At 39.2% G+C, this 17,223-nt stretch overlaps 4 protein-coding genes and 1 long non-coding RNA gene across 6 annotated transcripts; 1 reads left to right on the top strand and 4 right to left on the bottom strand.

Annotated features, from left to right (window-relative positions):
• Positions 1–43: 43 nt before the first annotated feature.
• LOC124182210 (protein CrtK-like) lies at positions 44–1,128 on the bottom strand. The gene is made up of 3 exons (XM_046569158.1): positions 997–1,128; positions 646–861; positions 44–405 (listed from the first exon to the last, which is right to left on the bottom strand). The coding sequence occupies exons 1-3, from the start codon at positions 1,105–1,107 to the stop codon at positions 241–243; spliced, it is 492 nt and encodes a 163-aa protein (XP_046425114.1). The 5' UTR covers positions 1,108–1,128; the 3' UTR covers positions 44–240.
• Positions 1,129–2,519: 1,391 nt separating this feature from the next.
• LOC124182211 (tryptophan-rich sensory protein-like) lies at positions 2,520–5,150 on the bottom strand. The gene is made up of 3 exons (XM_046569159.1): positions 4,993–5,150; positions 4,065–4,277; positions 2,520–2,852 (listed from the first exon to the last, which is right to left on the bottom strand). The coding sequence occupies exons 1-3, from the start codon at positions 5,101–5,103 to the stop codon at positions 2,688–2,690; spliced, it is 489 nt and encodes a 162-aa protein (XP_046425115.1). The 5' UTR covers positions 5,104–5,150; the 3' UTR covers positions 2,520–2,687.
• Positions 5,151–7,188: 2,038 nt separating this feature from the next.
• LOC124182209 (tryptophan-rich protein TspO-like) lies at positions 7,189–9,357 on the bottom strand. The gene is made up of 3 exons (XM_046569157.1): positions 8,676–9,357; positions 7,986–8,201; positions 7,189–7,842 (listed from the first exon to the last, which is right to left on the bottom strand). The coding sequence occupies exons 1-3, from the start codon at positions 8,784–8,786 to the stop codon at positions 7,678–7,680; spliced, it is 492 nt and encodes a 163-aa protein (XP_046425113.1). The 5' UTR covers positions 8,787–9,357; the 3' UTR covers positions 7,189–7,677.
• Positions 9,358–11,102: 1,745 nt separating this feature from the next.
• On the bottom strand, positions 11,103–16,797 carry LOC124182208 (major facilitator superfamily domain-containing protein 12-like). 2 transcript variants are annotated; one of them, XM_046569155.1, is made up of 8 exons: positions 15,950–16,797; positions 14,001–14,387; positions 13,067–13,349; positions 12,717–12,831; positions 12,246–12,626; positions 11,910–12,163; positions 11,659–11,785; positions 11,103–11,393 (listed from the first exon to the last, which is right to left on the bottom strand). In XM_046569155.1, the coding sequence occupies exons 2-8, from the start codon at positions 14,185–14,187 to the stop codon at positions 11,103–11,105; spliced, it is 1,638 nt and encodes a 545-aa protein (XP_046425111.1). In that variant the 5' UTR covers positions 14,188–14,387; positions 15,950–16,797. The 2 variants fall into 2 exon arrangements, with proteins under 2 accessions (XP_046425111.1, XP_046425112.1); XM_046569156.1 differs by lacking the exon at positions 11,659–11,785 and having other exon boundaries at positions 11,256–11,393; positions 15,950–16,795.
• On the top strand, positions 12,827–13,787 carry LOC124182213. Its single transcript, XR_006870709.1, has 2 exons — positions 12,827–12,990; positions 13,081–13,787. It is a non-coding gene; the product is annotated as an uncharacterized LOC124182213 (long non-coding RNA).
• Positions 16,798–17,223: the final 426 nt, after the last annotated feature.

The following is a 17,223-nucleotide window of genomic DNA, read 5'->3' as shown; positions in this document are numbered from 1 at the left end:
ATGTAAAAAAATGCACATTTCCGTGCACGTGAGACGGGTAATATCAATAATTTTTAAAGAAAAATATTATAAAGACAAGTTTCAACTGGTATTGCATTACCTCAAATTTATTCTCTCGCATTACACATTATTATCATATCAAAAATTAGTCTGGCATACTGACTCATATTCGTGTGATATGTATTAAGCATTATAAAATATGCCAACGGTACGGTATAAATTACACAATTAATAAATGGCTCATAGTTCCGGGTTCATGTAATGGTAGTGCGAAGTTTGCGCTATGAGAATCGTGACCCAAACGAGATAAGGTATCATGAAAAGCGCTGCCTTCCTTGTTACCCTGTAGAATAGAACGATCGTAGCGAAGACTATGACCCACAGGATAACGATATTGATCAGGGCCTGAGGAAAAAAAAATGTGGAACATTGTAGGAAATTGAGAATGCTTGTAAACACTGAAAAATAAAGCAAACATTATCTTATAACACCATAATTTATCCAGCTAATGATAAGACATTGCGCGATTATGGAAAGACTTCTTTGTGTTCAGTACATAACGCTACAACATCAATCTTGCATGGCTCGTGAGGCTGAATTAAAAAAAAACGGTAGATGAATAACCTGCAATTGACTTATACTCACTGCAAGTACTAAAACCCAGATAAAAAAGAGCGGGGTCCAAAACCAGTTGACGATCAGTTGACAAGTGTACGCTGCGAAAGGTATCCAGAGCTTTTTCCTATCCTGTCCTTCCTTCCACACGTAATAAGACGCAATTCCCATCAGCGTGTACATTACCGTCCAAACTATGGGGAATATCCAATTTGGAAACCTCCATGATGGATGACCGATGCGATTCTAGTAGGAAACAATTTTTTTTTTTTTCTACTCATATCGATTGTACCGAAACATTTTGTTCAGCACATAGCGTACTGGACTCGGCTTAAGCCTTTTGAGGCTTGATTAATAACTGGACCATAATTGAAGGGCTACCTCAAACTGTTCATTTTCCGTCCAGAAGGAAAAGCCGACCCAACCACCAAGGTTCGGCACCACAATAGCGGCAAGGAAAATCCAGACATTATCGGCTCTTTTCTCTTCCATATTGAATGCGCGAAAATCCCAGTTAAACTGATCATCCTACCTGCGTTACTATCTAGTTATAATATCACGAACCTTCGTATCTCACGATTAGATCACTCCGGTGCGTTAATCAACGCGTCATCGGTCATGGTCAGATAGAGTCGCACCCCCTTATACCTTCCAGATCCTTTCTAGTCTGGTATCAACTGATTCTTGGGAAAATCCTGCGAAATTTAATATTTCGGGTATTTTACCCCAATTTTTTCGCATGATTTTCACGGACAAATACGTATTGCCTGTATTTGCAGTGAAAATCGAAAATTTTCTCATTATTTTACTCTGCGGGTTTTGAAGAATGGTTACGAAAACCTCCCAATTCGCAAAGTTTGGTCGAATTTTTCGTGAAATTTGTGGAAGAAAATTTCAGCGACTTCTCGTTTTATAGAACTAATGAAATTTCTGCTGTTATGCGACGCATTCAAGCCAAACCTTATTCAATTTTCATGCAGGTATTTCCGCACAGAGCTAATTGAAAACAATAAGGGTAAAATCATCTTTCAGCTATAATTATTGTCATTCAAAACTTGTAGACCCCTGGAAATAATCACAAGACCGAAATAAAATTGCAGCGACGTCAGTGCAGTCGGCCATGTTGCAATTGCACGCTTCGAGTTCTATTTTGGCTCTGCAATTATTTTCAGCACTCGCTTGATGTCGAACGCTATTTCAGGCCGAAGAAAATTGTGGCAAGAATTGATGATCAGTGACCGCACTCTTGGGTAACACCTAAAAACCGAGAATTTAGTCCGTGAAATTTACCCCTACGTCTTGTTAGCCAAATCAATCCAACGATGCGTGGACATCGCAGCCTGTCGGGTTGCCTGCGATCTGCAAGCGTCGTGCAATGTCATAAACGCCATTGTTTCAGTTGTTTATTACCGTGTGCATGCAAGTTCTCGCAAGGCTTCCGACTTCTGAAACTTGATTCACTTGACTATGAATTCAACGTAATATAATTACGTATGATCAGCGTAGTACAATTGGACGCAGATTTTGTATACTGTGCAAATTTCCAATACGGTTGAAAAACGGCAATGATTTTATACGTTCGCACTGTGATTCATTACGATAAAGAATGAAACGCTGCGTAATAGTGATATTTATTCACGCAAATGTGGGTACAACTGATAATTCTGACGTTTTTCATGACAGCATAGTGAAGAAATAGAATCTACGTCGCTAAATGATGTTCCGATGAATTATCAACTATGTATAATTGCGAAACAAGCCGCTGCTTCGAAGACTGTTGTTTAAATTTTGAGGATTCATCATTACTCGTTCATCAATGACTCACTAACGGGATTAATCCGGCAGTGTCAAATGTAGGAAGATAAAATTCCGCCTGTAATCAACGTTCACGTTCAAATCGATTATTCATTTTTTACGTAACTTTTCTTTATTATCACTGGATCTATTATACATCATATAGGTATAAAAACCAAGGCTCGCGTGTTTTTCATTTACGTAACATACATATCGTTTCAACTGGTCATACAGGCACGTGTACAGGTACGGTAAATTACATAATAAAAAAATTTTCTTCAGAGGTCCTTATTGAGGTGATAATAATGAGAGTTGAGACCGGTAGCAACTGTAACCCAGGCGATGTAGGGAATCAGGAAGCACGCCGCTTTTACGTTCACCCTGTAGAACACGTAGATCGTAAGGGCGATCAGCACCCACAGGACCACGATCACGACCAGCGACTGTGGAGGAAAATTGTTAAATAGAACAAGCCTGCGTTTATTTATTTATTTATTCTTTTTCTAAAAGTTCTTTTACCGGATTGTTACTATACGTGAAAGTAGTCCTGAATGTAGTATAAAACGAGATTCGTTTGATATATACCACGTCACATACACACATGTCACATTTAGCTGAAACTTTGTTATATAAAAAATAGGTGTAAACTGCAGGTCAAATCGAATAAAACTACCTGTATCTAAAGTTTTGATTACACTGGTTAACAGTCGTCTTCTTGCCCTTGATATTTGAATAGTCTTAGTAAGATTTGATCTCAACGACCCTGGGTCTAAGCGCAGTTTTTTTGAAATTGTTTTCAACTACCTATTTTATCGACATTTTCATATATGACTCGGAAAAGCGATATTTCATAAAAAATTAGGTTTTTTTTTTAATATCTAAAGTTAATCAAACAATACTACACAGCTACAAATTTGTTTCTTTGCTGCCTCAATTTTTCCGTGAATTTTCGTGTTTCAAAACGTAGAATTTAGGTATAAAATCAGGATTATATCAGAAACTTTTACAATACTACAATAATATAAAAACTAGCGCCAATATAATATATAGTGAACTTTCAAGCTCATATTATACGCTAACTTTCATAGTTGCTGAACACTTCTTGGTCAATATTTTAACAATTAGGATATTTTACGTTGCCTAAAAATTTAGAAACAACAGTTTTGAAAGAATTCCAGGCATTTTTTTCTTAGCTTGCCGCATTATCAAACTCTGAATTTTCATACCAACGAAGTAAACATGAATTGACTAGATTGCTCACTCCTTTGAATCTTATTGAAAAATATTCATTTTACCAGAGTTATCCTGAGAAATGTATCTCTCCGTGTATAATATAATAAAATAATAAAATCATTATGTGATATGTAAAAACGGAGTTGATGTTTTGTATCGGTAGACCAAAAATTGAATATATCATGTGCAAGTATCCGGAAAACTTTTCCATCGTAGATCTGTGCAATTGGTCACAAGTGCGGAAAAGCGTGTTTTCAATACGGCGAGTGGATCTAGCACTGGGGAGAAATATAGAATGGGGAAGGGAATCCACGAAGAATAATTATTTACAGATAATGTAGTTGAAAAATATTTGTAAACGAGCATTAATTCGATACGAAAGTAACGAATAGAAGAGGTCCGATCCTGAGAATTATACCAACCCAGAGCAAAAGATGCCAGACGAAGAAGAACGGCGTCCAGAACCAGTTGAGGATCAGCTGAACGCAGTAAACTCCGAGCGCGATCCAGAGGTTTTTACCCTCGCCATGCTTCCAGACGTAGTACGATCCGATCCCCATTAGAGAGTATATCAACGTCCAAGCGACTGGGAAAAGCCAGTTTGGTGGCCTCCATGACGGGTGCGTTACTTCGTTCTGGTGGGAAAAATTTTACACCGATAATAAATCCCATAATCCGTTTGAGAGAGTTTTCTTTTCAATGAAGGTCACTTTTCAGCAAAATTCACTCATGTCTGATCTGCGAAAGAACCATCCATGATGGTAGGAATGTGATTTGTTGAATCGACATTGAAGAAGTAGAAAATAGTGTGATTTTGTGATTATTCAAGTCAATTTCGAATCACGGTGAAATTGAACGTGCTTAAATGCATAAAGAGTAAAGCCACTTCTATAACAGGTTCGCTGAATGTCGTGCTAAGATCTAGAAAATTTTTCATTTCACACGGTGCGTAATTTTTCAAGAATTATATAACCAAAGCACAGCACCTTAGATATTTTGCTAAACGATTTAACGACAACCGTTTGCAGATTTTTTTACGAACAATTACTACGAAGGTGAAATGAAATACCATAAGATAATAGATGAGCAACAAATAGATGAGAAAAAGAAATGTGAATCAAGTAGTTACTGTACCGATAAACTAAAATTAGCGCTGAAATATGAAACGATGAAAAAATCCGACCAAGTTCTTAAAGATTTCAGAAAATATTTAAGACGGTGAGTATTTTCGACTCTTTCGGTTTGACAACGGAATGTCTGTAAATGATGGATTCACGCTCGGCAGTTCACGTACGGAGTAGAGAAAAGAAGAAAATGTGTAGAGGTGGATAAAATTTGCGAAATGCTTACCTCAAACCAATCTCTGTCCTGCCAGAGAGAGGCTCCAACCAATCCGCCGGCATTTGGTAGCACAACGGCAAAGAGGAATATCCAAATGTTGTCCGGTTTCTTTTCGCCCATCCTTAGTGAGTGAGAATTGAGGTTGAACTGGACGTCCTTACGGCGATACGATCTAGTTATAACGCAACGAGCCCCCAGGGCTGATTTTAGTTAGACAGAGGTAATCTCTAAATCGCTAATTGATAATATTTTGACACTGTATGATGCATTAGTCGAAAAGATGAAAGTACGTTACAGGCGTAATACTTACATGCAGAAATATAGGGGCATTCGATAAGTGCGAAACGTGGGATTGCTTACATAACATAGATGTGTACGGTTTATTAATATAATTGATTCGATGGTGGAGAAGAAGAAGAAGAAGAAGAAGAAGAAGAAAAAGAAAAGGACGATTTACCCGTCATTTTCTCCGTAAGTATAGTTTGAGCTCTGTTGAGCAAGATCACCAAAAATCCTTGTAAAACTGTTTCTCAGATTTAAAATACAACACAAGCTGATTCACCGACGATTTAGTAACTTTCCACTAATTTTTTAACAATTTTTAACTCCTCTTTTTCAATTCATTGGGACTGACAAATTACGCCCAACTGTATTTTGTTGCTCTGAAAACAAGGCGTTGTTTCACAAACTACAAGTTCCGTTTACATTATGTACAGAAAATTTTACGTGAAAACATAAAAGCGACGTTCAAGTATTTTCTTTTATTCTCATTTATTTTCAAGATCTAATCGGAAAAATGAGGGTCTTATTGGGGTAATTCAATGCCTAGCGGATAATGAACCGTGGAATCGTACAGACTCGATAAAGTGTGATATTTCCTTTAACGATGTTATCCGCATTCGGGATTTTTATTTTGTCCGCAAAAAATTGGATTGATAACATTATTTCTGCCGTTACTAGCAATCCTTTCATGTTTATACAAATCGGGGCTTCCGATTTCAATAACCAACATGATAGTTAATAACATAATTACAACGTTATACATTCTGATATATCTCTCTATACTGTAAAGATATCTAATTCCTTCCACCACCTTCCCTTCACTGTAACCAAATTTATACCCATGCAGATTCAACCCTTCATCCTACGCTTATGCCTTTATGGCTATGAATATTTAACCCTTTGACATACGTATTATACGTATGTAATGTTTACTACCTTTTGATACCTATACTAGCATACCCCCTAAAATTGTACCCCCTAACGTATATATACATATATGTACACACCTGCTGATTATATAACTGCTTCGTATTTAGATAGAAATGGCGCATGGTTGAAAATAATTTTCAACATCCGTATCGTTGCGATAACATCGAATTAGAGAGAAAATCAACCAGTTTAATTTCATATGACAATGTAACGAAAGCATAACTCTGACGATAAGCCTTTATAAATAAATTGAACAATCAATCGAGGTTCTCGCAACAGCCACGAGATGTCAGTAGGCGTTCAGCGGTTCTCGCTTTCAAAGTATCGCGATGTCGGAATAAATTTTGATAAGAACACAGTAACGCGGAACCTTAAAATATTAATCGATATTAGCTGACGTTACATTATCGGCGTTGTCATGTGTGCCCTCGATTACAGTAAGATGATTCACAATATTTACCTTGTCAGATAAGCGTAAAACATGATTAACCTCGCAAACTTTATTCAATAATCATTAGGGCAGCCCTGAATGTGCGTACAAGTGTAGTTGAAGTAATCTATCAGAGCATCGGAATAAGTCTTGTGATACGGTAAGATGAAAAGAAGGACTTATGACGACACTTCGACAAAGAGTCAATGATCTCATCAGAATTTTCAAGCAAACTTTGCACCGGCTCTCTGGAGGTAAACCGTATCGAAATGTTATGTGATGCTTGTCGATGACTTTGCTGAAACGTCTTCTCAGTCCCCCCCCCCCCCCCCGCCCTCTCCCTTTATCATTTGTTGACACAAAAAGTGTTTGACCGCCTAGAAAAGTTTCCGGTGATTATATTGCGTAAGTGCAAAGTTTCTAAAGATTCCATTCGCGCCTCTGACGATGACGAGATTGCTTGTTTAAAAAATTCGCAATTCAGACTTGTTAATATAATTCCTGCTCACCATAAGCGGATTAATATTATAGTAATTGGTGAATTGGGTTTTCATTAGTCGCAATTTGATTTGTCAGTAATTAATTTTATTATCACCAAACCTACAAGTATCATATAAAATTTGATTGTCACTTAATCGTTTGTCTGCTCCCTTTCCTTTTTCACATACTCTTGTCATATAGCGTTATACAGAGTGAATTTCTAATTACCGCATGCGCTATAATCCGAGAGCAACCGTTTGCCAGGGCTACCAACCGTTACAAATTTATACGACAGTTCGCCGCAATGTTTAACTTGAAAAATTTTCACAATCGTCGATGTCAGTTGTGTTCGATTTACAACTGTGAAAATTTTTGAGTCTGGAGACAGTTGGTCACCCTGGCAAATGGTTGCTCTCGGACCGCAGCGCATGCGCATTAAATTTTAGCAGACGGTGGACCATGCAGTCGTTAAAAATTCACTCTTTACGCACGCGTGTGTTACTCTGACGCAGTTACATGAGTATATAATTATGAACAGGTACAATAAATTGCACAATTATCACAGCTAAGGCTTAGAGATCCTTGTTAAGGTGATAATAGTTCGCGTTCAGAGCAGTCGCGATCGTTACCCAAATGATGTACGGGGCCAGCATTAACGCTGACTTCTTTGAAACCCTGAAGAACAGGTAGATCATGACAACGATCAGCACCCACAGGATCACGATGTCGATCAGCGACTGAGGAGAAAAGTTTGTTTTTAAATAAGAAGTCACAGGTACGGAAATCAGATATCTGTTATTGCAAGTGAATTGAAACGGACTTTGCAAAAAAAAAAATTAAAAACGCGATGAGGAAATCTGATCCCTAGAATTACACTCACCACGAGGATGAGATGCCAGATGAAAAATAACGGCGTCCAGAACCAGTTGAAGATCAGTTGTAGACAGTAAACTCCGAGCGGAAGGTAAAGCTTCTCCTTACTCGGCGATTCTTTCCATACATAGTAAGAAGCGATGCCCATCAATGTGTAAATTATCGTCCAAGCGACTGGGAAAAGCCAGTTTGGTGGCCTCCATGACGGTTGCACAACCTCGTTCTATAGCGTGTAAAAATTATCGAACGTTTCAGTGTTGGATTATTAAATCTATTCAAACTCTAAGAAAAGTCGGAACGCTAAAAATTAGACCATTGTTTTCTACGGAAGTGGAAATTGGAAAGAATATCAGTGAGCAAGCGGAGTTTAATCCAGAACCGACTTTTACGTAAAATTTTAAAGTGCGCGTGCTTGGATCAGGGTTTTTTGTGCAAGTGAAATGAAGAATGATTGAAAAAACTTTGGGTTCTCAGAGACCCCGTACACGTATTTAATGTTGTTTTGCTTTTTCTGCTTGAAAGAATTTCACCCACATCCTCCATCGTTTTTCGCTAAGACTAAGATTGGATTCTATGTCTGAAGTGTTGAATTTGTTAAATTTTCTCTCATAATTTTGTTCAAGTAACAACGTTCCAAAGCCGGCGTGTAAGTGATGTCAAAGTTTCCATAGGTGTAAGTGAATAAGGTTGAGCTTACCTCGAACCAGTCCTTGTCTTGCCATAGAGCAGCTCCGACCCATCCGCCAGCGTTTGGCAAGATAATGGCAACTATGAGCAGCCAAATTTTGTGCGGCTTCGACTCGCCCATGTTGAGTTCGTGAGAACAAGCGTGTAACTAGCCGTTTTTTCGACAGAACCTCGTAGTTATAACAACACGATCACCCGTATCTGATGCTTGACCGAGATTATCTCAGCATCATAAATTGATAAAATTTTGACAGTATTGGGCGCATTTGTTCAAAAACGTCTGGAACATTGCATAACGTACTGTTTGTATATTAGGGGGAATGGAATATGAGACGACTAACTTTTTCGACAAGGTAATTACCTTAGCAATGCAGATTCGGCCCAGGTTTCTAATGAAAAAATAATACATTGACCATTAAATTTAATTTTTTAATTAAAACTTTTTACGTTTAAAAAAATAAAATCAATGGCTAAGGGAAATTTTAGACAATCGAAAAAAGTAACTTCTCGAAAAAGTTGGCAACTATTTCAGAATTCATTTGCACAAGTGTACTTGCCTGAAAATCAAGTATTTGATAAGCACGAAACGTGGTATTGTTTACGTAACGTGGTATTGTTTACGTAACGTAAATATGTACTATGGTCCAAGGCGTTCTGTGACACTTGCCGGTTACGTCAGGAATAGACACGTAATCATACGTGATTATAGAAAGTCCTAGGCTGATAAAGATCCGCTTTAAGTTGTCGCAAAATTGAAACCAATTCGGATCAGCTCGTCATGTATCCACACGTATCAAATCATACTTACGTATGCAGGATTAACGCATTCACAGCGTGTCAGAAAAAAAAAAAAAATATGTATATCTCATTTCGAAAAGGGAGTGGGAATAAAATTATTTTTGGCTCTGTATAATTTTATTCCTCGTTTTTTCTTTTTCTCATTTTTTAAAGTTTCTTTTTTATCTTACGTTCGATATGAGTTCAGCCTTTTCCTTTTTTCCAACTTTTCGCTTCATCCTGACATTTCTTTTCCAAACTTTGATATGTTCCCCATTTTCCGCCCAACTCGATGGGGGAAAAATCGCAATATTCATATCAGGGAAAGAACAAAGAAGCATTGCGAAATTTAACATAACTTCGCGCATTATTCAACAGGCATGTCAGCGGAATTTTTGCGGATGATGAATCAAATGTACGAGATACCGTTTAGCTCGTTACACACGTTTTCCGCTTACGCAAACAAAGATAATAGAAAAAAACTGCGGCAACACGCGAAACGTTGAGTTGGAAACGAATACCGTGTGTATAATGCTTTGCTACATTTTATCACGGACATCGATAAGGACTTAGGGTATTATTTTTGGAACGCTTTGAAAATCGATCGATACTGTAAGAAATGAAATTTTTCTCAGTGTGTACATAGAAATATTTTAGATCATGATTATGTACTCATCGGAGAAGACCGTGGTTGTTGATAGACTAATCGCGACCTTTGGTGATGCGGTAACAGATTGTAATGACTGGCATATGGGCGATTTTTAACCGATACAAATCTACACAAGTATATTCCGATCTGTCTGTGTAGATAAAAATTCCTCTGTGGCTGACAAAGCTTCGGTGTAACGACTGGCACCTGAGTTACGTAAGTGCCAAATCCGACATAACGAATATGTGAATTAGTAATAATAAAATGAAGATTATAACGATCTTACGTCAAACATGGCATTGTCTATCGATATATTCTATATAGAATAAAAAAAAAAAGAAAAAGATTTAACATCGATGGGAAATTGCACAATGCCATATTTGAATCTACGCGCTCCTCAATTTTTAAGAAATATAACTTGTTTTTTTCACTGTTTTCTCTGAAATCTTCTCCAATTAGTCTCTTTTGTGGTCAACAATCGCTTACAGAATCTGTTCTCGGATATAAAAAGAGTTAAAAAAATTGCCCCGATTAGCCAACGTTTTTATCAGTGAATCACTTAGATTTGAAGAATGGAAATACCAGCGAGTGTTGAGTGTTGAGTTGAATCGCAATAACAAGTATTGCAAGTATAATTAATGTTTGTTGAATCGAACAATGCCGATTTCCTTCATGGATTGAAGGAAATGAAATCGAGGCTTGAAAACATCTCGCGATTCATCATGACGTAGAATTTTTCCTAAAATCTCGAAAAATGGAGGGAGGCAGCACGAAAGGAGACAGATTTAAATTAATATTTTTTTTCTTTCTGGTAAGTTTAGAATCGAACCAGAGTTGAAATTCCGTTAAAATTCTATGTATTTTGTGTGGTATAAATTGTCGTATAATCGCTGCAGATTTTATCAATACACATTTATCGTTATCGGTATAATTTATCTTGGAAATCCAATCTCAAATACGATTAAACTTACGGTTTCTGCTAAGGCCGAAACAAAATCGCCATGAAGATTATCAATTTTCTAATAATAAATTCGGGGTGCAGTTGCAATTGTCGTCGAGTAGTTGATTCCCTGGCAGGCTTTTGACACAGAGGACTTGGCCAGGTAATTGGTGCTGAATTCGGTAATAACGCAGAGGGCTGACTCTCAGGGGTTGTGCATAATTGGAAGGAAGCTTGGCCGTCAAGTCAGACATCTCGCGACAGACGCTAACGCGAGAAGTCCCAGGAGCATCGAGGCTGCACAAACGACTGACAAGGTGTCCCGGTAGTAGCTGGGGCACAAACCCTTGTCCAAGCATCTCCTATTAATGCGAAGGGAGAACATAAGTCAGTAAAATCGCAATCGTACGGTGCAAGGAAAACGACGATGTGGACTTCCATAAACCATCGTTTGAAGTCATCCCAACGGTATCTGATCACAAAAAAATGTGTTCATCTAGGAAGTATCCAGCAAGAATGCGACATCGACTTCCACGGACCACAATTTGGAGTGATCCTAACAGTGTCTGATCACAAAACATCGTAATCATGTAGGAGGTATCCAGAAAAAATTCAATGTGGACGTCCACAGACCATAATTTGGAGTCGTCCTAACAGTATTTCATCACAAAACATCGTAATCATGTGGGAGGTATCCAGTAAAAATGCAATGTGGATTTCCACAGACCATAATTTGAAATAATCTTGACAGTATCTGATCACAAAACATTACGATCATGTAGCAGGTACCAAGAAACGAGCAATGTTTTTTTTCTCATAGTGACATGAACAGTAGTTGTTGACATTCTTGTAGCATAACGCGTGTAGGTATGACTCACAATTTCTCGATGAGTATCACCACCAGCCCAGTGACCACTTTGTCCAAGAACGTCACTACCGAGTAGACAAGAGCACTGCGTTCCGTTCGTGGTCCAATCAGTTCAGCGGTCACGCTGAGAGACGTGACCATGGTGATGGAACTTCCGCTCCCAATCAAAACGGCCACAAGGTAAACGACCCCCGTGCTGCTTCCGGCGAATTCTATGATCAGGGAGGCCAGGATACCGATCAGTGCTCCGATGAGATAACAGGCCTTAAAAAATCTGCCGATTAATTTTTGGAACCAATCATCGTCATTCTTAATTTCCGATCACTTATCAAACTGCGGTCTGAACCTTAGTGCCGCAGGACCTGTTCATGTGCTTGAGGCAAAGCGCCGCGACGAAGGAGGCGAGATATGAAGCCAATGGAACGGTGGCCAGAGCTTCTTTTCCACCAACGGCGGACTCCTCGATGTAAAGTGGCAGGTAGACCATCGCGAGGGTGATGAAGAGCCGGCTCGCGACGTAGAGGAGGGCCACCCTTAAAAGGAGGGTAGTTCCTGACCAGTACCTGCGACTAGCCAAGGACGCGTTCCTCAGCGGTGATCGATCGCCGTTCTTGTCGCTCTGCAGACTCTGCGGGATGCAGCCGTCCTCCAGGTGTCTCGCCTTGAGGAAGACGTGGAAGCAGACACTCGCCGTCACTCCGATCACAGTGCAGATTATCACGATGTTCTGTAAATCGGTAATTGTACGGATCAATTGATGTTTTTCCAGGCTCACGACTTCGTCTTGGTTTTCACGTATGCGAGCATCGAAACTCACCCGGAATTTGTACGCGTCGTTTATCGTCACCTGGACAACCGAGTCACCCTGGGTTGGAAGTATTATCCAGGTCACCACGAAGACTGTTACAGCCGCGCCAACCTGGGCCGAGTATCTGAAAACCAGAAGCCGAAAGTGATAGTCGACAAAAGTAATCATATCCACAAAAATGGAAGATGTGAAGAATTTTCTCCGCGTACTCAAACGATTAGGCAGCACTTTAAGAAGCCTCGAATTTTTTCGTACCACACGATGTCGACTGGGTTAAAAAGAGGTTAAAGTAATTAAGATTGTACGTTATACACATCGACTTATGGCCGATGACGATTGTCGAGTAAAATGATAATTGCCTTATTGCTGTTAGATCGGTTCTGGCCAGCTGAGATCTGGCAAGAGCAGGGATCATCGAAAGGTGCGATATCTGAACGGCCGCCCATCCGGTTTGAAATACGGATATACTGGCAACGTAGACGAAGGTCGCGGATGGATTTCTTACGTCCAAGAACGTCCCGAAGATCACGGGGAAGCTCAGGCTGACCAAGACCGAGCCCAACACGTGCCAAGCTTTTTTACTGCCATAGCGATCTACCAGGATGCCGAAGACCGGTGTCATAAGTGCGTCCACGATTTGCCCTGAAGAATGAAGAACTCCGATCGGTAATGAGATATTTTTTTCACAGTTCAGAAATGGTCATTTTTAAAGTACACAAAAACAATATGGAACCAAGGTCTAAACGGTGGAACTAAAGTTGTTGGAATCGAATTTTGTTGAAAGAATCTCAACTGATTACTTTGGGAAAAATAATTTCGAATGCCACTGTTTTAAGTACAAAAAGTTTATACAATTCTTTTGCAAATCTGGAAAAATCTCAGTCCCCTTTTGATTTTGTAATACCAAAATCGTAGCCATTGTTTGTGTTATTCGCATGATTTTATTTATAAATGATTAATTGACCAACAAACCTCGTGAAATCGGGAGAATCGACAGGTTTCCATAAATCAAAAAAGCTCATAAAACAGCAAATTATTGATCTCAGCTTATCAAAACTTTGGTTTTTCTTTCACTTCGAATTCACGAATCCATTTCATTTTTTTATTTCCTTCCACGCGTTTCAAAGATACTCTACAATTTCAATCGAATTCAACAGTGTCGTCTTCACCTTCATAGCCCAAATATCAATCTCTGTGTTAGTATTTTTTCTTATTTTCCATATCGTTTTGTTCACAAAATAAATTGGTTAAATCTTTGACCGAAGTCAAGTTCCAGACCAGCTTGAAACTCACCCAGCAAAAGCATCGCGCCCGCAGTTACCGGCTCGAAAAGAACTATCCTCTGGAGATAGAGGAGCGTGTATGAGAACCACATCGCGGCTGCCAGGTCATTGAATACGTGACCGAGGGCGTAAGACACCCTGACTGTCCTCGACATCTTTCCCTCCACCAAAGGTATCCGCTCCCCGCTGATGTCCATGGCTGACGGTTTCAATGAAAGAATTTCGTGTACTTCCGCATCTCAGGGTTCATCTCATGAGTTAATTTTCCTCAAACGAATCTCACACCGGAACCGGAACTCTTGGATGACGATTGACGCATTGCTGCTGAAGACAAACGATTCGGTTCCCTTTCTATTTCCTCTACTTCTTCTCTTTCTTGATGTTTTCGAAACTCTCGCTGAAACGTTTTTATGCACATTTAGTATGACGTGCAACTTAATAAATTTCAAGGTATTCCAATTTCCGCAACGGGGAGTGAAAAAACATCCCAAACGAATTCAAATTTCCCGCCGCAAGATAACAGCTCACGTTTTTGTCTCGATACATCGACCGTAATTCAATTTCGTTATTCGTTAGTAAAAAAAAACAAAAAGGTTTTTTTCTCACCCACGTGATTCTTTACCAAAAAACTAAGAATATGAGACACTGTGTAGGATCTTCGACGTTCGATGTACCGGATAGATGGAATTTACAAGATTGGGGAGTTTTTTCACCCCCGTTACCGGAATAGTTACAAATAAGAAGAAAAAAAAAAGTAGCGTTACAGTTCCCGGATTAATCGCCGGATTTGAGCACTTCGAATTACCGTCAATTTTGTGTTGAACGGTGTCCGCAACCTGTTTTACAATCAGTATCGTGTTGTACAAGCTAATGTTTAATCGCGGGGATTTTATCGACTGATACGTTCATGGATACTCGTACAACGGGTAAGATATATTGTTGCAGGAGTTGAATAACGCGACTGTTTACTTTCTCGCCGGAAGTGAATGGTGCACACATACGTGATACATGCACACACGTATGTAATATGACAGCGTTTCAACCACAGCTGTCCTCATCGATTGTTTACGCTATCGTTTTACTCGATATCAACAGACGTCCGTCTTGAGGTCCGATTTTGTTTTTGAAAACCCGTTGCTCGGTACGAAAAATATAACCAACGAGTTTTTATTTCCTCTTGCGATTGCAACGCGTACTCGGTTTTTTTTTTCCCCAATCGAATGGTTCGCGATTATTCGATTCTTCCGCAACATCAGCGTCGAGATTCTAGGACACAGATTTTTGATCGTTGAACGCCAACATCTTTAAATTTTTTGAACACGTAGCTGGGTATATAATTTTCTGCTGATTCAGTTGGATAGAAACTTTTTCCAACGAAGTAACGAAAGAAAACGGTAAAACGAATTCATTTTTCTTTCTTTCCAATACGTGGTCACATTTCAAAATCTAAATCAGAGGTAACGGATGTATTTTCCTGTTGGAATAACAAACTCGATAAATTGGTAAAAGAATTTTTGAAAATATCCGATTAACGCGTGAATAATCGACGTAAAGCTTCAATTATGCGTTTCAAAAAAATTCACTGCTCTTCTCTCGAGGACGAAACAAAAAAAAAAAAAAGAAACAAAACAGTCATCGAGTATTTAACGGGAAACAAAATCACCGTACAGTAAATTTCCGGTCGATAAGTATGGTAAATAAAACGCAGCTAGGAATTTGCAGGTGGGTTTAAAATAAACATTTCAGTCAAGAATGTTGTAGATTTAGCGACTAAAAGAGAAGAAGAAGAAAAAAAAAAAAAAATTGAAATCTTGTTCAGTTGTTACCGTATTCAATAATTATTATTCCCATCTTTATTGCGCACAATATATTCCTAGAGTCAGAACGTCTCGTCATCGTTACACACACTTTTTAGTACGACAGATTTTTAAGAGGCTTCTTCATACAGCGGCGACTCACCTTTGCTCTGACGAATATTCCCCGCGAATACGGTGATTCGTATATTTTTACAATTTTATCGTACAGGAAACGCGAATGATACGTGTCGCGTGTTTTTTCCTCCCGTTACTGAAATTTTCAGCGTGTGTGTCCGGAGATATCCGAGTTCCTGCGAACGGTTCGCCAGCCGCTTTCACTCGGTGAACAGATCTTTCGAGGAGTATTCGGTATCCCAAATCAGGAATTACAGTCTCGCGTGTTAAGTCAGATCGTGGGCGAATTTATAAGCTGACGTAAGTGTTCCTCAAACCATCAATAAAAACGAGTTTACGTTAATTTCCTGGCAGGAATTGGAGATTCCCAAAATTTGTCAAAATTTAAAACAGCCTTCTCAAGCTCCACGATTCTTTACACAGAGTATAAAAGATGAATCTATTAGATGAACAGCGATATCGAATCGTTAATCAATTCTAATTTCAAAACTGTGACACAGTCCGTTGGTTTTCAATAAAAACAATATTTTTGGATTATTTTCCACGATCTTTTCTGCGCGGCTTGCTTCAGGATCGATTCCAAGTTATCCAAAATGGCGTCGGGTTAAATCGCGGTTCAATATCGGCTCGCTAATCCACGTCGATGATTCCGGGGATTTTTGACGACCAGAATTCGCGGAGCGTCCTGATTCTGCGACAGGGACGAAAAGGAGGGCTTGACCGAACCGCACCGGCGTCTTGTTCAGGCCGATCTATGGAAGTCCGGTGTAATAACGTAACACAGGGCGAGCCGCTCTGTAACCTGAGATTACAATGAAAAATACACGAGAACCAAACCGAACCACACGACGCGACGTCTTGCGAGTCGATACCCTCCCGATGCGATGCGATGCTTCTATTCGCTGCTATAAGGTTTCAACGGGACGAGTCGAACACTCGGCCAGCGGCCAGACGAGCTCCGGCTGCTTGGTAAGAATTCTTTGAGGTATGCGAGTCGAAAATTTCCCGTAAAAGACACTCACAGGGACAAAACACAGCAAGTAATTATGGGAAGAACCAACGCGGGGTGAGATTTCAAAAAATCGGGCCAAATATGCTCGACGAAAAGAAATTCGACAAGACTCCGAAAGATTTTTTTTCAATATTAATCTAAATTATGATGACGATGATTTGTACAATCGATCAAATTTTTTCATTATTTCATTTCCAAATTTGATACAGATTTGATTTTTTTCACAAGCTTTGAACCGCTTGCATACTTCAAAAGTAACAAATTACGGAAAATTATCCGTACTGATTTTT

The sequence above is a fragment of the Neodiprion fabricii genome, chromosome 5 (genome assembly GCF_021155785.1).
Source record: "Neodiprion fabricii isolate iyNeoFabr1 chromosome 5, iyNeoFabr1.1, whole genome shotgun sequence".
In the NCBI taxonomy this organism is placed as follows: Eukaryota; Metazoa; Arthropoda; class Insecta; order Hymenoptera; family Diprionidae; genus Neodiprion; species Neodiprion fabricii.
Note: the sequence above shows the minus strand (reverse complement) of the source record. Positions and strands in the feature narration are given on the sequence as shown.